Raw genomic sequence first — 16,378 nt, 5'->3', positions numbered from 1 at the left:
CACTGCATTAAGTGTTATTCGTGCACATAAGTTGTCAACTCCACTATATCAATGTTGACAACTTATTCCCTCCGGATAAGGAAAAACTTATTTGAAAGCAAAGGCAATGTGTCAGGTTTGTCTCGACAATTTAGGGAATTTAACGTGGCCGTTGGCATGGTGTCAAAAAATGTTTATGGGTGTACGTGCACATTCAAAGTTCAGAATTTCAAATCAAATAAAACTAAATTCAAATTCTATGGTTGGTAACTATACAACATGTAATGAACCGCAACCATTCATGGGTGGGGCAAATGAAATTTCACCCATCTGTGAAAGAATTGAATGGTGCCGGTAGTTATATGAAGTTGTTTTCTGGAACTAGGGTTTATGCAAACCACTGCAACGGCGCAGAGCGCATCTCCTCGGTCGCATCAAAGCTGTCGCCTACCTGAGCACGACAATACGCCATTGGATTAACCAGCGCGGAAATGGGCAACCCCCAGGGGGGGGCTTCAAAGCCCTCCCCCACCTCTAATCGAGAGCCTTCAGCGCAAACTTGGTCTTTACCTTCAGGGCCAGAGCATGAAGAGGTGGATAATAGAGAGCCCCCTCTGCAAGATAAGACAAACGCACTCCCCAGTCAGTCAGAAAGACGCAGCGAGATACCAGAAAGGAAAACAGAGCACGAAGAAGCACCCAAGGTCACCTCGAAGACATGCAAACCCATAGCAGCTGAAAGGCCCAAGATAGAACTACCCAGTCATAGAATCAATGGGCGAATCCAGTATATGAAGGACCATGCACTCATTGGAAAATTTATTGGATTCTGGCCAACAGAAAAAGCATTGCATGGATGGATCTCTGCCAAATGGAAACCCAAGGGTCATGTCACCCTGCAGCTAGGACCAAAAGGGTTCTTCACGGTGATTTTCTTCTGCATTGAAGACAGGAATAGAATAATGGATGAAGGGCCCTATTTTTTCAACTCTGCAGGATTGTATTTAAGGGAATGGGTAGAAAGATTCAACCCGGACAAGGAGGACCTCAGCTGGGCACCAGTATGGATCAGGATGTACTCGCTACCAGAGGAATATTGGGATGAAGATTCGCTCAAAGATATTGGAAACGGGCTGGGGGAATATATAAAATCGGCAGAAGAAACGAAGCTGCACAGATATACATCCTATGCCTGCATTTGCGTCTTCATGCGCTTGGACAAGGCCCTGCCGGACTCGGTAAGTCTCTTCCATGATGATTATGAATGGATTCAACCCTTGGATTATGAACATGTACCCTTTCGCTGTCGCAAATGCCATGCTCACGGGCATCTTTTTCGGGACTGCCCGCTGAATGCCAAGCCCCAATCCCTTGATCCCTCTGACAAGCAGACCCAAGATGGCTTCACCAAAGTAGAAAATTGCAAAATATCGCATAAAAAATCCTCAAATGGGAAAAAACCCCAGCAGGACGCTGCATCCTTTCCTTCTACCAGTAACAGCTTTGAGATTCTCGCCAATACCTCTGAAGATCAGCCCCTGAATTCGAGGCCTAGCCCCCCGCCCATCTCCGCTCCTACTCCCTCCACCCTCTGGATCCTCTCCCACTCCTCGCCCTCCTGAAGTTGACCATGGATCCCCTAGGGAGACTAGGAAGAACTCGGACTGGAAAGCAAAGGACATGGATGTGGATGGCATCCCCAACCAATCCTTGAGCGTAGCAATCGCTTCAGAAGACACAAGCCAGCCTCAACTGATGGATGAAGAACCGGAAAGCTTCGACTTGGGAGGACTAGACATTCTGGAGCTCGAATCAGCTTGCAAAAAGAAGGATTATGACAAGATTCCAGAGCATCAGCTTAGCACATTGGAAGTCATCATTGCCAGGGCATACCAACAACAACAGCTAGGCATTCAGCCGGGCAGTCATTGGGACGGCGGTCTCCTCCCAAAAGATTCCAAAAAGAGAGGGAGAAGAACTGATCTCCAACGAACAATCGCAATAGGGAAAATCCTGGTTGACTCAGGCAGGTATGCGAAGTTGACAAAGTACTACAAGCCCACCGCTAGTAGTGAATCATGAAGCTCACTTCATGGAATTTAAGGGGGCTCAACAGCCCAGGGAAACTAAGAATGATAAAGAACATGATAAAGCAGGAGAAGCCACAGATTTTCTTCCTTCAAGAAACGAAGTGTAACAGTAACACTCTGGGAAACATACTTTCCAGAGCATGGCCAGGCAGTTGTTCAGTAGCAGTGGATGCTTCAGGGGCTTCAGGCGGGCTGGCTATTGCCTGGAACTCGCAAGCGATAATGCTCTCAGATTTTCATGCATCTCACCACATTATTCAAGCCACTTTTCACATAATAGGCACAAACATCCATGGCCATCTTACCAACGTCTATTTCCCACAGGAGGCAGGTAATAAAATAGCTTTACTGAATATTATAGAAGTACTGAATCTCCACAGAGTCCATCCTCTTTGGATCATTGGAGGAGACTTCAATATGATCACTAAGTTAGAGGAAAAGCAAGGGGGTCGAGCCAAGATGGAGCAGGAAAATGGACACTTCAAAGAGTTCATCCAAAACAATGCTTTAATCGATCTGCAGTTTTGCAATGGTACGCATACATGGAGTAATCGCCGGACTGGAAGGCAACAAATCGCATCCAAACTGGATAGATTCCTCATATCTGATAATGTGGTGCATTTGGGAGGTGACATAGCGGCAGCAATTCTCCCTTACGCAGGCTCTGACCATTGGCCCATATCCCTTCAGTGGCAAAGACCGGGCAACGCCAATAGGAGACCATTTCGCTTTGAAGCATTTTGGCTCACCCATCCCGCATTCAAAGACTTCATCAGGAATACTTGGAACAACTTCCAACCACCAGAGGGATCCAAAATGTTCCAGTTTCAACAGAAACTCAAATATCTCAAATCCCGAATCAAGCTTTGGAATCAAGAAACTTTTGGAAACATTTTTCAGGCGCAACAGGATTTAAACAAGGAAATGAAAGAGCTCCAGCAACAAATAATCACGGGGGGACACAATGAAGGAACTTTGGAACAGGAGCAACGCATTCACAATCAACTGGAGGAGAGGAGAAAGCAGGAGGAAATATTATGGAAGCAAAAATCCAGGATAAGATGGCTGAAAGAAGGAGAATGAAACACTAAGTTCTTCCACAGAACCACTGTACAGCGGAGAATGCACAACACTATTTCTTTCATTCAGAAGCAGGATGGGGAAAGAGTAGAAGAGCATGATGAGATCGAGCAGGAATTCATAAGACACTTCCGGCAAGTTCATCAAGAGCCCCAAACAGATAGATGGCCTGCTATTGAAAAAATCACCCAAAATGTGCCGAAAATCATCACTGAAGAACACAACAAGCTCCTTCTACGCCCAATTCTGCCTCAGGAGGTGGACACTGCAATGCATCAGCTCAAGGAAGGAAAAGCCCCTGGCCCGGATGGCTTTACTACCACATTCTTCCACACCTTCTGGGAGCTGATAAAAGATGAAGTCTGGCAAGTGGTGGAGGAATCGCACACTCTTCACTGGCTTCTGCCCTCTCTCAATTCTACCTTCATCGCGCTCATTCCTAAAGAAGAAAGCACCAATACTCCGGATAAATTTCGTCCAATCGCTCTATGCAATGTAATTTACAAAGTGATATCTAAGGTCATAGCCAACAGATTAAAGCCGTTGCTGCCCCTGCTCATTTCGCCTGAACAATCTGGCTATGTGGAAGGAAGACAGATCTTGGACGGCATCATCCTCACGCACGAAATCATTCATTCTCTAAAGCACTCCAAACAGGCAGGTATGATTCTCAAGCTTGATCTTTCAAAAGATTTTGATAAGCTAAGTTGGGCATACATACAAAAAATGTTAATAGCTTTTGGTTTTTCTCCAATGTGGGTTCGATGGATTCTGAGTCTCATATCTTCAACTTTCTTCTCCATCCTTGTAAATGGCATCCCATCCCGTCCCTTTAGTCCCTCAAGAGGCATAAGGCAAGGCGACCCTCTCTCTCCATTCCTTTTTGTTCTCATGGCGGAAGGATTGGGCCGCCACATCAAACAAGCCCTCCTCTCCCAGCAGATCAAAGGTCTATCCATTCACAACTCCCCTGCAATAACCCATCAGCAGTTTGTCGATGACAACATGCTTTTTGGTTACCCATCAGTACAGGAAGCTTCTATGTACAAATCCTTGCTGAACGACTTCGTCGAGGCTTCAGGAACAAGCATTAATAAGGCCAAATCACAGATTTTCTTCTTCCATACTCCACCTGTTATTTAGCGTGCCATAGCTCATATCTTGGGTTTTTCCATAGACTCTCTCCCTTCTAAATATCTTGGAGCCCCCCTTATTGATTCGGCCATCAAGCATACCTCTTGGCGTATGCTCCTCGAGAAGCTTGAATCCCGCCTCAACTTATGGACTCACAGATCTCTGAATATAGCTAGTAGATTGGTGCTAATTAAGGCTGTGCTACAGGCAATGTCGCTTTACCTATTTTCAATCCTTGCAGCTCCTAAATGGGTAATTAAAAGAATAAAGGATCTATAGTGCAACTTTCTTTGGGGGGCTACAGGTACAAATCACAAATGGGCATTGGTAAAATGGACCACTGCGTGCAAGCCTAAAGAACAAGGGGGTATTGGTCTGAGAGACCCCAGTCACAGTAATGCTATTATGTGCGCAAAAATCTGGTGGCAATGGCTATCCACCCCCAACAAACCATGGGTAGCCATTTGGACTGCCAAATATGCCAACCACAGGCCACAGGAGGAGCTCATCAGATTAACTCCCAATGCAAAAGGTTCACTCATATGGAACGCAGCCAAGCAACACTTCTTGATGATACAGCAACACAGTTTTTGGGAAGTAAGAAATGGCAGAACAGCTCGTTTTTGGACGGACGCATGGAACCAATTGCCAAAGCTCAATGGCATTCTCAACCAGCTTCCAGGCCACTCTGAGGAAGAGCAGCATCAGGAAGAGATATGGCATTATTGGACTCAGGAGATAGATCAAGGGTATAGGCAATGGCAGCAAAGTGACAGGATAATCAGTAGAGCGGATCACCAAACTATGAGGGATCTGGAAAGGGAGCTCCAAAAACGTCGAGTCAGATACTCTGAGGGCAGAGACATCCTTCGATGGGGCTACTTTCCAAGAGGAACCTTCTCCACCACAGAGGCTTATAAAATCATATGTACAAATCCCTCGCCCCTGGATCCCATCTGGGGAAGAATATGGTCAACAGGCACCTGGCCCAAAGTCTCACTCTTCCTCTGGTTGGTGGGGCACCAGAAAATACTCACTTGGGACAAACTCAGGCGAAGAAACTATCATGGTCCCTCAATCTGTGTTAATTGTAACTCTCAGGAGGAAACACTCCAGCACCTTCTGGATTCCTATACCCTTGCCAACCAACTGTGGGAGAAGGCCAGTTTTCGATGCCAAAGAAGATGCAGGGTGTCAGACGATATCACCGACTCCATTCGCCAATGGCATCAGAATCCCTACAAAAGTGAAGTTCTCAACCAATTATGGAGATTGATTCCTGGGCTCCTCACTTGGTGTATCTGGAAGGAAAGGAACAAGCGCATATTCAAAGATCAAATTACTCCACTAGAGATCATCTGGGGCAACTTCTGTCTGAATCTCAAAGAGACATTGGCGCTTCGCACGTGGATGCCGGATGACTTTCCCACTCTGGCAAATGAGAAGGCCATCTGGGCTAATTGGAACATGCCTCTCCCACAGGGAACTCCAACTCAAGCCCCCCCAGAAAGCATCAACACAAAGAAGGAATCCTGGATCTCCCCTCCAAAGCACACTTTCAAGCTCAACTTTGATGGAGCATCAAAGGGCAACCCTGGAAAAGCTGGATATGGGGGAATTTTCAGAAATCATGAAGGCTCGCCCCTCCTTATTTACTTTGGCAACATAGGATGGGATACCAACAACTCGGCTGAGTTGGAGGGACTGTGGCAAGGACTCCTCCTTTCCAGGAAACACAACTTTCATCCCCTGGAAATCGAAGGTGACTCCCTAATCCTCATCAACATGGCTAAACAACTCCTTAATGGGACTCATGCTAGAAAAATTTCCAATAGCTGGAGACTTGAAGCTAGATTGGAGGCCATAGAACAATGGCTTCACAATAATCGAGCCATCATCTTCAATCATGTTAAGAGGGAAGGAAACAAGGTCGCGGACCTTCTGGCCAACTTGGGTGTGGATTCTGAGCACACTCTAATCATAGGGACTCTCGACATAATCCAAAACCATGATCATGGACAGGAATGCAAACTTCTGGTTCAAAAGGATGCTGCCCTCCCGGATGCGGGTGCTTGTGATGGACATTAAAACGATGGGACAGGGCTGGGGCGAGGCAGATCGCCACCTGCCCGACCAGTACAAGAAGATAAAAAATGATACGGCATCTGGCGCATGGCATGAGTGCAAAGATCTGCATATGGGACTTCAATCCAGACGGTTCGGCTCACACATCAGGTTCAGAGTTATGGTTTATACCTCCGCACGCACCAGCCTGCATCAGAAGGCGAGATCCATCAATGCGGAAGTAATGGGAGGAGCCTCCCGAGGCATGACAAAGAATGATAAGGTCAGGGGAGGTCCTGGGGAGGCGGCAACATTACTGTTTTATTTGCTCGTCTCGCTCGCCTCCGGTCTCGCTTCGGACTTCAGGTCGCCTGAGGGGACTCGGGTTCCTCTGTCGCTTGGCTCGGCCCTCTCGGCGAAGCAAATTCTGTTCCTCTTCGCGTTTCTTTTCGGCATTCTGTGCTGTTGCTTTCATTTCCATATCTCAGTGATTCATCTCCTTTTCTGGTCGCTGGTTTCTGGTACAGGCAGGGATTTCTCTGAGCTAAGTTTGGCTCTCCAGGAGGACGGGTTTAAGCTCAGCAAAGGCGGTTCGATCAGAAGACAAAGCTGCTGCCACCAGCTGGTTAGTGCTCTGGTGCCGCATTCCTGGACCTCTGCGGTTGCTATATTCCAGATGCCTCGTTTGCGACCAAGGATGGGCTGCCATAGAGGCCAGCCGAGGCGAGCACCAACCAGTTCATCTTCTAGTGAATTGTCAGCGGGGCATCACCCTTTAACCCGAAGCAAGAGAGGAAGATCCCGCGCCACCAGTTCTCGCCACGGGCCTGTCCCCACCTCTGGTTCTGCCATCTTCACCTTTGATAGCACTCTGAATAGACCCAGGATTACTGCTTATTTCACGGTGGTATTTCATGAAGAAAGCCAAGCCGAAGATACAAGGACTCAGCCTGGGGGCTCGGGGGCAATCTCGGCTCCTTCTTCTTCCCTCCAGTTGAATGTCGAAAATGCTCCTCGGCAGGCAGCAAATGAACAGACATGCAGAGCTCAGGATGTGATGATGGTTGACCCGGGTCCCTCTGTTCAGAACGCGGCACAAGCAGGGGATTTGCCAGATATTGGTTGGTGTCGTATCATAGAAGAGCCTCCTGATGACTAGCTCGTCCACCCAAGCCTCTTCTTCTTGCAGTGCGCCCTTCACCACTGGGCATGATTGTAAGGCAAATAGTTTTTGGGTTCTCTGGTGTTTCTTAGTTTTTTGGGTAATTTTGCACTGTCATATGTATCTCAGCTCGGTCCCCTGCGTGGGTCCTAAAAACAGACAGTTTTTACATATGTTTTTTTGGATAGTTCTGCCTCCTACCGGTGTAGAGTTCTTGACTCCGGTCATGCTGTAAATTTACCTTTACTTTGTTAATAGAAATAGTCTTATGTAGAAAAAAAAAACTGTACAACATTTAATATAAAAAAGTTTTTTTATATACATAATTCCTTTAAATAATAACAATATAAGTCCAAATTTATTTTATACATAATTCTTTTAAATAATAACAATTTTATAAGAAGTTTAAATTCATTTTCTATTATTATTATTATTTAATTGTAAGGTTATGGTAAAAATGTTCATTTTTTATACATCATTTTTTTAAATAATAACAATTCTATAAGTCTAAATTTATTTTATATATAATTTTTTTAAATAATAACAATTTTATAAGAAGTCTAAATTTATTTTATTATTATTATTATTATTATCTAATTTTAAGGTTACAGTCAAGCCAATACCAAATTGATGTATGAAATCCATTTCCGTGTAGTGATTTGATTGCTAATTCTAGCAAGGCATACATACTTTACCCTTCTAATTTTGAACCCGTAAATTGTGACCTCATAAAAAAAACACATACTCTTAACTATTAAATCCACTCAAATTATATAATTAGTAAACAATCACCAATATTAATTAAAAAATTATTATTATTAAAATAATTAAAAAATAATTATAATACAAGTAAACTATTTAAAGCTATACATTACATAATACATCCCGAAATTAGATTATACAAATAAAATATTATATAATCATCTAAAAAATTCGGGTATAAAATAAATTAAAAATGTGTCAAAGCAAGAGGGTCCATGCCTCATCGTGGGCAAGTTAATTTGGAGGCGAGCATTACCCCTCTTCAATCTCCATGGGTAATTATTTTTATTTTCGTACAATAAATCAAAGTGAAACATGTAATTTGATAAGCAATATCATTATTGTGATGTTATTGTAGGGACTGTGCATTGAGTGTTATATGTGGACATGAGTAGTGAAACTCCATTATATCAATGTCAGCCACACTACCGTTGGCCAATATATCTGCTTTAGCAAAATGTTTGTATATGTGGACTCATTATTTGAACCCATAAATTATTATCAAATTTTTCATATTCTCACACACGTAAATTGTCATTTACGGTTTAAATTATTAAATAAATTATAAATATTAAAAAGTCATTTACGGTTTAAATTATTAAATAAATTATAAATATTATTTTTTTTAAATAGGAATTTTGGAGATTTTATATTAAAAAATTCTAAACGTAAAGCTCAGATTGTACATACAAAAATTGATTAGAGAACTTTTTCTGGAGTTTCTCTTTTTAACTTCGTACTGTCTCTCTTTTCTAGAGGTTTCATTTTTTCACAGTGATTGATAGTAACCTATTACAACGCTTGTAACAGCACCAAAAGTTGTCTATCAAAAAACAAAAATTACAAGTTATTAGCCATTTCATCTGCTCTTGAGTTGTTCACATTTAAAATAGAGAAGAATTAGTTTCTGGGGATGAGATAGAGGAGATTAAGAATGTGCTTGATAATCTGAGCAAGTTTAAGGTCCTTGGGGAGAGTTTTACTTATAATTTGGATAGGATGAGGAGGTAGTCTCCTATCATTGTTATCTCTTGTACATTCAATTGAACAACTTGTTTTATTCCTTGGTATAAAGCATAGGCTTCCACAACATTATTGTTCACCTCTCCCAGTCCCCAAGCAAATTTGATTTCCTATTTGTTCTCAGGGTGTATGACCACCACCCCACCCTGGCTCTTGCCACCCCTAATTATAAATATAAATTGCTATTGTTAATATTGTGTAATATAATTATAAGAGCGTTTTAAATTTATTTTGATATTTCGAGATCTTAGTCTCCATTCCTCATCCTGTCATGTAAGCCAAGTGCAATTTGAGGTCAAGTTTTTTTCTTTTTGAATTAAATCCTCAATGACTTCACCTACTTCCATTTTTTTTTTAAGTTTTCGCAAGAATATTGAAGCGTCTTTCTTTCTTGATTTGGATTTACATATTCTTTGGATTTCCATTCTTTCTTTCTTTTTGCCACTTTTAATTTAGATTCCCATATAAAAGAAGGAGAGCCTCTTATGTTAGTCTTCTAGAATTTTGTCACTACTGTTCTACCTCATTATTATGTAACCAAACTTAACTGAATCTAAAAGGAATTGGCCTGTAATTCTTAGGGACGTCCATAGAAAGAGAAATTGGTTTATGTTCTGAGATAGCTAAAGGATTTATTTTTGAAGAAATTATGTAAATCCTGAAGGAAGAATATGTTATTGTCTAATATGGTTTTTATATGGCCTAGGCCAGTTCCTATATTACTCCATCTGAATTTTCCATTCAATGGCTTAATATCCATAAGATCTCGATCATTGATTAAATCCTCCATTTTCTCATGCATAGAATCCTTTACTATGCTTCCTCCTTTCTTTCTTAATGTGGAAATGGTAGTGTTGAAGTCCCCTCTAATGAAATATTTTCAGAAATATTCAGAAAATATTAATGTAAATACACGAAAGCCTACACAAATATACAAATCAAGTACTGAAAAAAAATAAATGAGACAAACACACAAAGGACACACTTATTTTTGAACTAAACATCCTCAGAAAAACCCAATGCGGGAAAACCGGTGCAACAGCTCTAAGGGTTTTCTATTATTAAGCAGAAGTTCTGAATACAAATGTTGGTTGCCCTCCCGGCAAACCAGTGACGGAGAAATACAATGGCAGAAAACTCGAGTGAGTTTTATCTCACTTCACTTGGCAGATTCCTACTAATCCAATAGCAAAACTGGCTGGCCCCAGCTACAACTGCGCTACCCCTTTGCAGTAACTGCATGGCCTTGCGTGGAATCTTTGTTATGCCCAATTATTTAAAACAATACAAAATTGTACCTCCAAATTGGTGTAGTCCTAAAGTGTGAGTATTCCATCTAAGGCTCCATTAGATACTATTGCTAACCTGAACTCTGTTTCCAAATTTTTTACTTTGAGAATTCTTCCTCTTATGCTAATTTGGTATCTTGAATTAAAATTGTAGGATTTTTTTTATTTTAATATATCTCTTATTGTTTCTTCTTTGATTTTGTTGTCATGCCCATGTAATTCCACAATATAATTTTCATTTTAATTTATAATCAGGGATGATCACCTCCCAATTCTCCTACCACCACATTTTCTTCTTGTCCTTTTCCTTTTTTTGGATCACATATTGTCCGTAGTGATTTTTGAGTTCCCATTGCTTTCCTTAAGTTTATTGTCTCTTTCTTTTTATCTTTATTTGTTCTTCTCCTCATTTTTTTTGTGACCTTTCTTCAATAATTTGTCCTTGTTTCATAGCTTGGTGAGCTTTACTTCTTGTGACAATTTTCCCCAATAGTGTTATAATTGTTGGATTTGAGGGGAAGGATTCCTTATTAAGATTAAGAGAGGGATTAGGTTTTCCACAGGAAATTTTGTCGAAGAGGTTGGAGGAGGGGGGGGATACATGATGATAGGGTTAAGATCGAGTGTGTAAGAGGAAGTCCATTAACTTTACAGTAAGGATCAAGCCCCATATTTTTTATTTTTTTAGGGAGGCATGAATGACATCTAAGGAAGGGCTTTGAGAAAGGGGAGGAGCACACTTGGAGAGGATCAAAGGGGCATTATTAAATGGAATATTTTGAAGGAACCAAGACCTTTTTGGCCTTTCTTCTTAACTTGTTACCAACTTTTTTCTTTCTCCAGGTTTGTCTTAGGATTATTTGTCTCCTTGATTTTCTTAGGACAATTTTTTTTAAATGTTTGTCTTCATGGAAAAATGTATATTTAAATAGAATATGCTCATAATCTACTTGTTGAAAGTAAGTCTAGTTGTATAGGATTATTTTAACTGCTTTGACAACCCCATTTTCCAAGTCTACTTCAACACTTATCCTTACACAAGAAAAAGTAGGAGGTTTGGGATCTAATTTATCATGTATTTTCCAATAGATACCAAATGCATTTCAAAGCATCATCGCCCCAACAGTGCAATGGAAAGTGAGGAATATGAACCCAAACTGTAACAACAAAAGGAATGTTAACCTCAATATCAAAATCAATAGTCCACTAATTTAAATGCATACCTCTACAGTCATAGAAATATGGGTCACTTTAAAATATCAAGTCGTTGCCTCCCTTGAGCTCAAACTGAAATGCATAATACCCTTTTCTAAAGAAGAAAAGATTTATTTGCCTTTTTATTAGTAATTTCTAGTTGTGGCAAGTCCATTATTCCATATGGTGAGGATAAGGCTAAAAACCTATGAATTTTCCTACCAAACCCTTCTCTATGAAATTCAACGCTTTGCATCTAGTTGAAACTTTTGGAAGCCAAACTTCAAGGATTAAATCCAACTTCTTATGAATCATTTCTCCATGAGGCATGAAACTAGATAAATAATTTACTCTAGCAGTTGTTTGAAGGTTATAACAATGCAAAAGAAATTAGGGGGAGAATTAAATTCCCTCTGCTACTATGGCAGGGCTAAATTGCAATCAAAGAATCAATGCCAAGCTAGGGTTTACAAAGCAAAATTACATGTAATTTTTTTCACATAACAAAAAAGAAAAGGTAATTGCTTAAAGTATTGGAGATAGGTTGATATAATTTAATTTAAAATTAATTTTAATATCAAGTATGGAATGAACATTTATGATAAAAGTGGGGATTATATACAACAATTGAAATTGTTTAATCATGGGAGATAGAATAATTAAATTTAATTTGAAGGGGTTAATTTGATATATTAACAATTATTCAAATTAGAGCATTCTATTTAATTTGTATATATAGATATCTTGCAATGGCATAAATTATAGATATATACTAATAAATTTTTTAATCACCATAGCATAAAATATTTGTATTAATATTATATATGTTTGGAGACCTAATATTACATTAGATAAACTAGAATTTTCATATGCAAGCTTACAACTTTTGGTTGTTCAATAGGCCTGGTGTCATAATTATATTTCAACAATTGAACTACTATGTTACATATCCTAGAAGTATAGACATGCTAAAACAACCCTAAAATCAAGCAAAAATTGACTTCCATATAGTCTAAGTTAAGTTACTATGATGCTCATTTTCATGTAAACCCTCTTGCTCATTTTCTAGAGCAGTTGCATTCAAATTTAGAACATGGTAACCAAAAGCACTAGCAGAAACAGCCAAAGAGAGAGAAGGGTGAATAGCTTGAGCAAAATCCTATTGTAATACCTCAATGTGTCCTCTAAGGTAACATATCTCATCCTCATCTCGTTCAATGTACATTCAACAATTGAATCTATATCCAACAGTCAATCCCAATGTTGATAGTCACAGTTACTTTCAACATTAGTTGATTGTAGTGAAGTTGTAGTTGAACAATGGCTTCCTATAGTTCCTTGATTTCTTGCTCGATTTTGTAAATGTGTCATGTACCTATCCCATTGTCTCCAAATTCCTATTCCCATGGTATCTAAACAAGAGTGCTCAATTTTTTCTGTGGTCCTAGTTAAGAGAACCTAAACTCCACTTTGCACTAAGGGTAAATCCACTAGAAACAACCAATAACCCAATTTAGGCATGCAAATTCTAATTTCCTTGGTTGCATCAACATTCCACTGTTACAAGAGATCCCTTCCACAAGGTACGACATCATGAGAGCCAAAACGAGGTGACTGAGTCAAACAATACCCATACTTGACCAATTTCCAACATAATATGAGGAGCCTACCCCATAGATTTGAGATCTTGCACAAATTTAGAGACTTGTAGTGTTTAGCACCTTTTTCATCCTTAATCAGAACGAGGGGTTCATGTGAACCTTCATGATTTTTTTTCTTCTATTGGGGTTAATCCCATTTCCAATGTGAGGTAAGCTAGCAATGTCCTGTCACCCTTCTCATTCCCTAACTACTTGTGTGCTTAAGCTTACCTGTCCACATTAGATAAATTTTTAGGTCTAAAATGAGTCTCCTAAGGAAAATTATAAAATAGTAGTCGAAATAAAAAAAAATATGATTAGATTACTTCATCAAATTTTGGAGTGAAAAAAAAATAAAAAAATATTCAACTTATCTTTCTACGATTTTACTCAAATTTCAAGTGAGAACACTTGTTGGATGTGTAATTTAATTTCACATCAAAGGAGTACCTATGTTGAATACTTTCAATGGATCCTGCTACAAAAAAAAAAAAATAAAATAAATAAATAAATAAATAAAAATAAAAAGAGAAATACATGAAAAAACGTGATTGCAATCATATCACAATCACATTTTTTCATGTATTTCTCAGTTTTCATCTAGTGGGCTTCATCAAAAGTATTCAACATGGCTACTCTTTGGATATAAAATTAAATTTTGCATCGAACGAGTGCTCCTGCTCAAAATTTGAGTAAAACCATTAGGAGATAAGTTGAAAAAATAGTTTTCATTTTATTTTTTATTTTTTTAATCATTTTACCTTTTTGCTCAAAAAATAGTGAAGCATCCCCATGGTTGACATCATCTTCAATTCTATTGGTTCTCATAAAGTTGATTTTGGTTATACATTTTTGTTTTGAGGCCCATTTTTTACTTCAAAATTTCTCTAATGGAGTTACCAAGGTGTTGTGAGTGACAATTCTCACACGCTTCAAATAGGATGTCACTTGGCCTTGCATGACAACATCTCATGCTTCAAACTTATCAACTCATACTCTTGTCCACACACATGACCACCTCCACTTGGCATTAAATCATGGTATGGGGAGGTGACCCACCCATTCTAACAGGGAAGAACCCATGTGGAGATGTCGATTGATAACCATGGAGTCCTTGATAGTGATTGGTTTATTGATATGAAACATAATTGATTAGAGAATTTCTTGTAAAAAAATATATGTCTCAGTCAAGTTATTAGTAAATTATCCCAAACCCCAAGATAATTCAATTTATCGAATTAAATATACCAACCACCCATACATATATATTGATAACATAACTCAAATTATGGATATGTTTTTTTGGTAACTTAGTCTTTGAATATGTATAAATAAGTAATTACAATAGCATAGATCATAAATATAAGGGTTCAATTTCCTAAATAGTAAAACTTAAAATATTCAATTGTAAATTTATGTTTATGAGTTATTTTTACATTAAACTTAGAGTCTGATTTACTCCTTGTTCAATTTGTAAATTTTATATTCATGTATTCTTTCTATATTAATTTTCATTGAAAAAAAAAATAGTTTATTAGAAATAATATTTATGAATTTGATCTAACATTTTTGTGTTTTTTGAAAAAAAAAATATATATATATATATATATTTATTTTAAAAATGATTTTAACATCGAATATTAATAAAAAAAAATTAAGGATAGAAAAATATTTATTAATAAAAATTGATTTTTGAATTATAAAAAAAAAAAAGGATTTCCATAGTTTGTCATATCGTAGTGAGTCATATTATTTTTTAGTCATATTATTGTTCAGGGTATTTTTGGCTTATAATTATATATAGTATTTGAAACATTTATTCATCATTTATCATTATGCTCTTCCCATCCCTAATGATAATGAAAAGATCTATGTTAGACATTTCATGATATAACCTGAGTTTGAATTTGAAAATGTCATTATAAAAAATAAAAATAAAAATGTTTTTTAATTTATTTTAATATTACAAAGTTTATATGTAAACGGATTTAAAAGTATATGACAACTTTTTTCAATATTAAGTGAATATATTTAATTAAGAGATAGCACACTTATAATATCTTATTGAATTTAAAAAATAGAATATAAAAATAAACGTAAAATTATAAATATATGTGTGGGTGAAAAAAAAGTTCATATGTAAATTAATTTAAAAATATATTATAATTTTTATTTGTGAATTTTTAATTAAAAATATTTTTTTTAAATAATGAAAATTTTATTATAATTTAGTTGTTAAATTGATAGTGAGAATAATTATTATTAGTTTTTATTTTAGAATGTTAATTGACTCGTCATTATTATTTAAGTAAAATCACATCACTTTGAATCATTGATTGGTGATTTGTAGCAGGGTAAATTTCAACTCTTACAAAATACCTCTAATTTTTAAGCCATTTGTAAGATTTATAAAATATACTCAAAAGGAAAAAATGAAATGTACTTTCTTTTTTAATTACCTATATATTATGAAATATATTAATTGTTAAATATGTGATGGTTAATTTTTTATGATTAATTTATGGAAAGGTTGAGATTTTTAAAAAATGTATTAAAAAAATTGAAATGATTATAAAATTATTTCAATAAAAAATAAAATAATATTATTATTTGTACAAATAAATGTAATAGCAATAACTTAGTAATGTGAAATATCTCATTAATCATTAATATTATCTGCATAAGATAATAAGATAAAAAATTTCCCTAATAGGGGTGTTTTCAACAGACAATTAAGAGGTCAGTATTAAATGTAACTTGGCAAATAGTTATTGCCCTTCTTTCCATGCCACTAGCTCTGATTAGCCTTTATTATCTGTGTCAATTGAGATGCCGCCCTCCTCACATTATGCCCAACATTAATCCCACTCATTTATGCACCACAAAAGCCTTAATTTAGGGCATTATCTTCAGCTTTGTGGACATGGTTTCCATTTTTTCTTTGGTCCTCTCCTTAATGTT

At 37.7% G+C, this 16,378-nt stretch overlaps 1 protein-coding gene across 1 annotated transcript; it reads left to right on the top strand.

Moving 5' to 3' along the window:
• The first annotated feature begins 1,659 nt into the window (after nucleotides 1–1,659).
• LOC149202172 (uncharacterized) lies at nucleotides 1,660–6,371 on the top strand. Its single transcript, XM_089401507.1, has 4 exons — nucleotides 1,660–2,009; nucleotides 2,207–3,091; nucleotides 3,173–3,810; nucleotides 4,588–6,371. Exons 1-4 carry the CDS (start codon nucleotides 1,660–1,662, stop codon nucleotides 6,369–6,371), a joined length of 3,657 nt encoding a protein of 1,218 aa, XP_089257633.1.
• The last annotated feature ends 10,007 nt before the right edge of the window (nucleotides 6,372–16,378 follow it).

Source organism: Pinus tabuliformis, chromosome 2_1, assembly GCF_031772625.1.
Source record: "Pinus tabuliformis cultivar Carrire ecotype Pingquan chromosome 2_1, CPIR1, whole genome shotgun sequence".
NCBI lineage: Eukaryota > Viridiplantae > Streptophyta > Pinopsida > Pinales > Pinaceae > Pinus > Pinus tabuliformis.
This window is presented reverse-complemented; position numbering and strand designations above follow the sequence as displayed.